We start from the raw sequence: 8828 nt of genomic DNA, 5'->3' as shown, positions 1-8828 counted from the left end.
TATAAGTACTTCATTCTCTCTCCTCGCTCTCCACGATGAGTTTACGTCAACTTTTTTGAACAGTTTCAAAAATTACGATTAAAACGTATTGTTGATTATAAAGACAAATGCCAAGTGAGAAAATGTGCATGCTGTGATGTCATGTCATGGTAAATTGACTATACCAGGGATATGACGTCATATTCATGGTATAGTGGACTATACCATGAATATGACGTAATAATATGGTGCTGTATTCGTGTGTAAAGTGTCATCAGCATCGGCCCAATAGACTGTAATGTACGTCGAAAATCATGTCAACTGTGCGCCGTTCACTGACCGTGTGCTCTGCAGTATGTGAACTAGATTGACATTTATTGTAAGTGGAAAACTGTATTTTTTGAAAGATTCATTTGAGGATACAAAACAAATGTAATATCATGCATGATAATTCGAGCCTCTGGTGAAATTATGGATTCCTAGGTGACAGGAATAACTGTCACCTAGTTTCTAATAGTACATTCAGTATTTTTGTCTTGTTTTGTTTTGTTTTTTTAGTGTGTGTGCATGTGTGTGTGGGGGGGGGGGACGGTGGGGGCGCTCCGGCAGGTGTGAGTAGAGTGTTCGTTGTTGGTTGCCATGGGTCTCAAGGGTCAATGCTCTCTTCTCCCGAAACGCGAAGAGGAGTCCTCGACATTCATCGGTTGTCTTATGGTTTTTCTCTATTTTTCCAATTTTAAAGCCAATATTGGGGTGCTGCAAAACCCCAGTCCCTTCAGTTTCGCAGGCCTTGCAGTTTGCAGGGAAGAACTATGTATTCCAGCCACTTTATGATTTAAACTCGTGGTATTTGCAGGTTGAGTTGGGTTACCATGGATTAGCCGCCAAGCTGTTGCATTATGTGGCGCTTGTGGCGAGATGCATTTGCATACAATAACCAGCTTAGTTCGTTCCCCCTTTGGTACCTCAGCAATTATATGACATGTGTTATTTTATCAAAACCATGGTGTCTTACGCATACCGTCATGATATTCGATAATTATCGAAGTTTACTGGATTGACAGGGTGTATAATTGGAAATGTCGCATCTCCATCAAGGCTCCCCCACTAAACGTCAGATCGTGAGATTTTAGACAACACGTAGTCCCCTTTGGCACGGGAGAAACCGTCATTACGAGGTTGAATAAGTGTCTTACTCTTGCCGAAAAACACCCGTGCGTCCCAGTTCTCGTATATAGACTGCCGTTAAATCAGGGCTGGGCTGTCAAATTAATGATTTCCTTCGACTTCTCATGCATCTTGTATATCTCCTCCCTTTTGCCTCCCCCGCATCTAAACAAAACAACCAACCAACCAACCATTTTTAGCTCCATGAACTATATCATCCAAGCGGAGGTTTCTCCCAGTCCTCAGTGGAACACATCATAGCGACCCTCCTGGCCCCTCCCCACATCCAACACACTTTCATCTTTATCAACGACAGAATCCTTTACATTCAGTGCAAATTTTCATCCAATTCTGTTGCATCAATCAGCACTAGATGTAATGTAGTATTCATTGCTTTGTCTTCAATATTTTCATGCAGTGTTTGTGCCTTAAAAAAATTGTTATATAGTTATGAAAACGATGTTCTGAGTATATTGCCCAGGATGTATAGGTTCAGAAAAGTTAAGACAGATGTGTTCTCTCGAAATGAAAACAATCTAGATATCAAATATATTTAACTGTACGATGGCCATTACTTTTTACGCAGAGAGTATAAATGAAATAAAGTTGAAACTATTCCAGTTTACCTTATGAAATTTTATTCAAATATTTTACTTTACACACCTTATGCGAAATACAAATATAATTTATGTAACATTGTGTCAATCAGCGACTTTACAAAAAATCAGCAGACACGGGTGTGATTAAAATGTTAACGATTATTTACAGCAAAGGGGATAACATGTTATGTCGTACATAATTATCTAGTACAGTTTTCATCTTTACATCTTCAAGACACTCGATAGATTTTGGATGTCGCGGGTTCGAGTGCACTTCGCTGGGTGATGACAATGTGAGCACTAACAACAACAAGGAAAAAACACCTTAAATGCGCTTTTCATACACATAATCTTATGATGGCAAATGAATTTAATTTGTGAAAGAAAAATCGTGCTATAAATGCAAATCAATTACTGAGAGTAGAGAAAATGAAATGTTCTGCTAAAACGTCGATTGCATCAATATATAATTATTTTTATACTTAATCATAATGATTATATCAATACAGTACATAAGGCGCTTAGATGTTTCTATACTTGCATGGCGATTATATCTCAATTTTCAGTCTTTCTTTATCACGTCAAAACAATGCATGCGTGTGCCAAACATTTGGGATGGCAATTCTCTCATAATTCATAAATACTTTTTTTTTTTGTAATTGGACTGTTTATTCTTTTGGACATTGAGAAACAAAAACTTTATATTTGTTTGTGTTTATATAATACGTATAAATAAGTCTACTTGCCATTTCATTGTGACGTTATACCGTATGGTTATTATCTGACCAATACTGTGGCGTGTTATATACATTTTCTTTTCTTTTTTAGCACATGATTCCACCTTTTTGAATCATCAGTATTTGTTAACGTTATTTTCCGCGTGGCACTGCATCTGTGAATTACCAATACTAAAGCAAGATTACAAGTATTATCTCAGTGTGTTGTGAATCTGTTATTCTAAGCGGGCTTATAATTTCTAAGAGAAATCTACCAGTGGGAAAGATACCCATTGTTCAAAATTGACGGCTCTTCAAGATAAGATTGTTGGGTATTCTTTTCCAATATGTTGTTTGCATGAAATAGACACAGCCCTGGGAAAGGCGATCAAATTTGCCACATAACACACTACGATAAAGCTACGCGATGAGTCAAAATAGTGATGAACATAGCTGAATTAAAAAAGAAAATAAACCAAACATTTCATCTGAATACAATGAAGAAGCACACTACATTATGGAGCAAAGATACATTTAGTTGGGTAACTCTACAATAAATATCCTACTATGCACAAATTTGGTGTCTAGCCATAAACTTGAACATTTCTCTCACTATTCACTCAAACACACCCATGCACGCCATTGCTCAGGATTTAATGCAAATTAATTTTCAAGTATAGAAAATAAACCATTATGAGATCTAAATCATTCCATGTCTTTGGAAGACGGATAATACGGATAATGACACAGGGTCATGAAAATAGAGAAGAATTTGACACTAATGAAAGATAACCAGATGAGCCTTTACTTTATACTCCTAACGAGTGCGGAATTTGAATGACGTTTGAGCGAGATTCGAAAAAACAACAACAACAACACCATTATGACAACTTCGCTTCGCATGTGTCTCGGTCTTCCGATCGGCGTGCTTTAATTGATATAACATAACTTCTGCGTATATATGTGATAAATGTAACTTTAATACCATGTCCTTCCTCTCTCTAGTGAGGACTATCAAAAATTTGCATAAATTATGTAAATTTCAACTCCTAAATTGCAAACTATGTATTCCTCAGTATTGATGAGAGGCAGTCAACGTATCAACAAACATTTAAAATAAGATAGAATAACGTTGAAGTAAAGTTGATATAATAAAGTAAAATACATGTAAGAAAATATACTTTAACAACTCATAGTTGCTGAAGTTATTTTCACTAACAAAAATGGTTCAGCGCATTTTGTGAAATAGACACCGTGACGTGGAAATTCTGACAAAGTAAGTTGCGCCCTTGAATCTAACATCCTACTGTGGCACATCAGACTTGGGCCTTTAAAATAACTATACTCAAAGTGATAACAATCGGGACAGAGTGCATCGTGTCTTCTATAAGAATAGAACCAACTCTATAAATAACGGCCCGTATACAACTATAGTCTTGTTCTATTCTTCAGAGTGACGAAGAAGTATTTGTAGCTTTGTTATTGTCTGTATAAAAGGCGCAGGGAAATGAATCATGACGTTATCTTCTTCAATACAATAACATTAGCGATATTTTCCCGCGGTTTAAGATGCCTTCAAACACATGATTCGCATTGCTCCACGAAGTATTTTTTAAAAGGCTATGCACAAGAAAATGTGGAGCTTCGCAATTCAACCATTGTTAAAATATGACTATCCAGTTAATGTGGTACAATTTGAACAGAACGGAACAAACCAACTTGTAGTTTTGGCTGAGAGACGTTGTTTTTACTTTAAGATCATTTTTTGTTAATCTTAAGAAATCTATGAAATAGCTTTCGTTTTTCGTTGTGTCTGCGCTGTATGCTTGTCGACCAATTGCTTCAAAACAAACAAAAAATTACGTCAAGGAATCCAGTTGTTTGCTTATCAGAGAAGAAAACTAGATATTGCTCTTGTATGGGGGTATTGAGCCTGATGATTCACTGACGCGTAATTAGTTGGATATGACCCTTGACCTATTCTCAGTTGTTTGCAAGATTGAAGGGAAACGTCTTCCAGTATAAGCCTCTTGAGAGGAAAGACGGAAATTCTATTACACTTTCCTGAGCGGGGATTTTCCGCCTTCTGAAGATGTGGCTCTGCATCACGTTTGCAGGTGTTAATGAGAAAAAGTCGCAAACAACATTAATGTGCCTGATCATGTACGTTTCGGTTTCTGCACGAGTTCAGACTGATAGAGCAAATCAGTTTTTACGTTATTAAATCGCCACATGTCTCCCTATTTTGGTCGCCTTTAAGTTTCGATCGTCTAAACTCAAAGCTTATTTGGTATCTCTGTATCGGTCTTGAACATAAAAGCAAATCAGATTGTAAACATGGCTTGAAAACATACTCTTTTCGTGTTACATCGCTGGAGTTTTCATAGTTTTAGCCAGCAATGGTTTCAGTAGACTCCAGCATTATCAGGCACGTTTGACAATGAGATATTAAGTTGGAACGGTGTTTTAACGCCTCTGGTGTGCGATTAAGATATACTTAAGAATTTCATTACATCATACACCGTTGTAACTTTTGTGCGATATTTATCGTGATCGAAAATTGTACACGCTTTGTATGTGTTTCGCACAATCATTAGATAATCGTTTTGTGTTGACAATATCAAGAACACGAACACACTATCTATTTAGTGGTGTAGTTTGACACGTGAGGAACACTTCAACAAGTATTAAACAAGTTTACAAGTAATCAATGACATTACATCATTATTATGAAATAATGTTTCCGCAATTCTGATGAACAAGCAATACATCACTGGAGAACGAGACCACCAAGCAAACTTGAAAATAAGAGTAGTCTTGTTTAACTAATGAAGGTGGGTGAAAACTTGGTGCAGATACGATTATCTCCTTTTCTCTTCCCACCTCCCTGCTCCTACTCATATTTGCACTCTAAATATCATCCTGTATCCTATATTGGAGACAGATTAGACGGAGCTTAAAAGTCATTAGATATGAAGGCAATCAGACAGAATTTCTGCAACAAAATGAATAAATAAAACGAATAAATTCGAGAAAGAAATAGGAACATTAATCTTGCATAATGTATTGCCAATTTGGGAACTCCATCTTACTGTGAGAGGATTCTGCAACCCAAGCAATTACAAATGAACCGCAAAGTTTTTAAGATTGATAACAAAATTCTACTCTACCTTAAGAAACACTAACGATGATTAGTAAAAATCATAGTAAAAACTATTTACCACAAAAAGGCAGAAATATAGTTCCTGGCACCTGCTGACCTAAATTGTAGACATGGCCATGCGGAGCGAAAATTTTCTCACTAATATTTGACGAGTTGGTTCCTCTGCAAGCATCCGTTCATTTTATTTCACTTCCCAAACGAGGTACAACACTATTGACAAACTAGGTTTCCTCCAGTGTCCTCGCGTCAGGAACAGAGCTCCTCGGCATAATTTCAGTTTTAAGGAACGAATCTGCATCACTTATCAAGCCCCTGTGATGTCATGCTATGACGAAACTTAACTCTTATTTGGTAGGTTTAAATCAACAGTGTAAACGTTGTATATTATGTTTTTTTTTTAAATATAAAATATAATGTCCAAAGGAAACTTATCTTTTCATAACCTAAGTTTAGCATACGCGACGCCATCTGAATTCGATACACTAGACGTTGTCTGCTTGGCAGACGAGTCATTGTTATTTTCCACCAAGTCTAAATCAGCATAAACTAATTCTACTTGTTTCTGTTTTACACTGGAATCGTTATCTATAGCTTTGTTTTGACTCTGTCGAAGCTCTGCCGGTCTCGACGCTTCTTCATTAAGCATTGTTTCTTTACTTTCGCTGCCCATAGGTTCGGGGCGAGTCAAGGGCAACGGACCATCGAATCCTATCCTCTCGTAATTCGAGGTCGTTTTCTTTCCAAAACGTTTTAAAGAAGGAGGCCGCAAACAAAGTGGAATGGCGACGCCGTTGTTCTGGTCGGAACTCACTCCTGTCAGTGCTGACTCGGCTGTCGAAGCCGTGGTCGAGTTGCTGTTTGGTCGACTCAATTCTGGAACCTCGCAATTCAGACGCTTCACTTTCATCGGCTTGGCATAGATCGGGAAATCGTCCTCGACGAGAATCTGTTGCGACGTTTTATAGCGCAGTGAACCTGGAGCGCTCTTGTCCGAGGGGTAGTTGCTACTTCTTCCCTTGCCACAGTAGGCGGCTATCATGATCATCAAAATCAGCAAAACTAGACCCCCTGCAGATGCTCCGGCAATGGCTGCGATGTTTGAAGTAATGAAAGGATGAGGCCCGAGTCCATTTGGGGTCCATTTTGTTCCGTTTCCCTTCTTGTCGTTATTCGTGGATGTGGGTGGGGGCTTAGTCCTAAAATTGGGAGGAAGTTTAACGGTGAGGGTAGAGCTAGCCCTCCCTTTCAGTCCAGAAGTAATACTTGCCTCACAGGAAACTACAACTCCATTTTCCCATGCTTGGACATTGTGGATGGTCAGAGTTGTATTGGTTTTATCCAGTGTATATCGAGGAGAAGACACCCTGCTACCAACAGTCACATAGTTAACAAACCAGCGATAATCCGTCACTTTGGGCACTCCAGTTCCTCGGCAGGTGAATTGAGCCGTCTCTCCGTGTTTTATACTGATTTCGGGCGGAGTCAGCTCAACAACAGGTTTATTCTTGAGCACCATCACCGAGCACGTTCGGGGGTAGGTCAGAGCCGGTGTGGTCGCCGAGCAGGTGAAGAGAACCCCGTTGTCCTCCTCCTCCACAAGTCTCTGGATGGAATTGGAATGAGCTGAGGGACCCTTGATGAGCTTGTCCTCACGATACCAGGAGAGTTCGGCAGGTGGGTCGCCTCCTTGCGAGGTACACGTCAGCGTGGCCGTTTTTCCGGGCGTCATGTCTTCGGCAGCTGGCTGCACCTCGCAAGTCGGAGACCCACTAACGGGCGGGACCAGAACTACCATTCGCGCAGACAGGAACTTATTTCCGAAGACACAGCGGTATTCCCCCTTGTCAGACTTCCTTGCATCTCGAATAGTCAGGAAGTACTCACCCCTTTTGTGGTCTCCAATTATTGAGTATCTGTTCTCCATCACAAACGAGTATATGTTCTCGTCGTAACTGATGTACTGCCCTGTGTCGACATGGAACCAGTAAACCACCTCATTGCCCTGGTTTTTCACCGAGCATCGAAGCACGGCCGTCTTACCTTCTACAAGTACAGTGTCCGTCGGGCCGAATTTGAATGCTGCTCCAAAACAATCCATGTAGTTCAGTGTTAGTATGAAGATGACGAAGATGCTGCATTTTGATGTCGAAATCATGACGAAATGTTCCTTGGTAAACAAGCGATAGTAATCCTGGTAATCACATCCGACAATGATTAGGGTACCTCTGTGCAAAACAACCGCACCAGTCTGTCCTTTTTGATGATGAAGTAATAAGCAAGATGTTCATGTCATGAGTCCTTTACAACAAGCTCCACAGTCACATCGGATATGTGAAAGGAGTCAGCCGATTACCTGCGGACAAGTTCGATTTTTCGATGGAAATTAAATGCCCAGCTATTGCCAGTTCGTGACAAGTGTACGCACGTCTAATCCAATTAGGCCCGAAGTGAATGTTCCACTTTCCACCGCTCACCAGGACTGAGTGACAGTTCTCCAACAAATTGCCAAACTCTCATGCCGATTTTGCTGCGTCCGGGCGCTCGGGACTCGGGGAACGCACTAAACCTGGTCGACTCTTGAGCGCACGCGCGGCGATACTAGACTCTCAAACTTCCTTTGTGCGCGAGGCTGCGAGTATACTATATAAGCAGACGACGGAATTCTCATCATAAGAAAGCATTATGTAGTATATCTAGTAATCCTTATGTAATGTGTTGTCTCTGTAAAGATGCTTGATGGCCACCAGATGAATTCAAGTATCCGCCAATCTGATAATACTTGATTGCTATGTCCATTAGGGTCGAGCTCACGGAGTCACGCGTCCACTTAACATGCTTAATAAATGATCCTTCATCATAAACAACTGAATAATAATGTTAATAATTCAGTAGGCACAAATAGAATTTTGCTATTACTTTCTCCGAGTTGTCATGTTCCATGTTGTTCTCCAAAGGTATATGTCGTCATGCAGATTTATAATCTATGACCCCATTTACAGTGCGAGGCTCGGCCGCGGCTCGGCCGCGGCCGTGCCCAGCCCCGCTTCAGTGTAAACGCGCAAAAGGCCAAATGCGAGGCCAAAATTGGCCTCGCATTTGGCCTCGCTCTGGAGGTGGTCGTCTCGGCCGCGGCCGAGCCGCGGCCGAGCCCGGCCTTTTCTTGGTGTAAACGCAAACTGGGCCAAATGTGCGGCCAATTGCGCG

At 40.4% G+C, this 8828-nt stretch overlaps 1 protein-coding gene across 1 annotated transcript; it reads right to left on the bottom strand.

The window, feature by feature from the left end:
* Positions 1-6060: 6060 nt before the first annotated feature.
* Positions 6061-7779, bottom strand: LOC139721231 (peroxidasin homolog). The gene has a single exon (XM_071632552.1). The coding sequence runs from the start codon at positions 7777-7779 to the stop codon at positions 6061-6063; it is 1719 nt and encodes a 572-aa protein (XP_071488653.1).
* Positions 7780-8828: the final 1049 nt, after the last annotated feature.

The sequence above is a fragment of the Diadema antillarum genome, unplaced genomic scaffold (genome assembly GCF_040938485.1).
Source record: "Diadema antillarum isolate AM-2024a unplaced genomic scaffold, OU_Dant_1.0 scf00000140, whole genome shotgun sequence".
NCBI lineage: Eukaryota > Metazoa > Echinodermata > Echinoidea > Diadematoida > Diadematidae > Diadema > Diadema antillarum.
The sequence above is the reverse complement of the archived record's forward strand: the minus strand, read 5'-3'. Positions and strand labels throughout refer to the sequence as shown.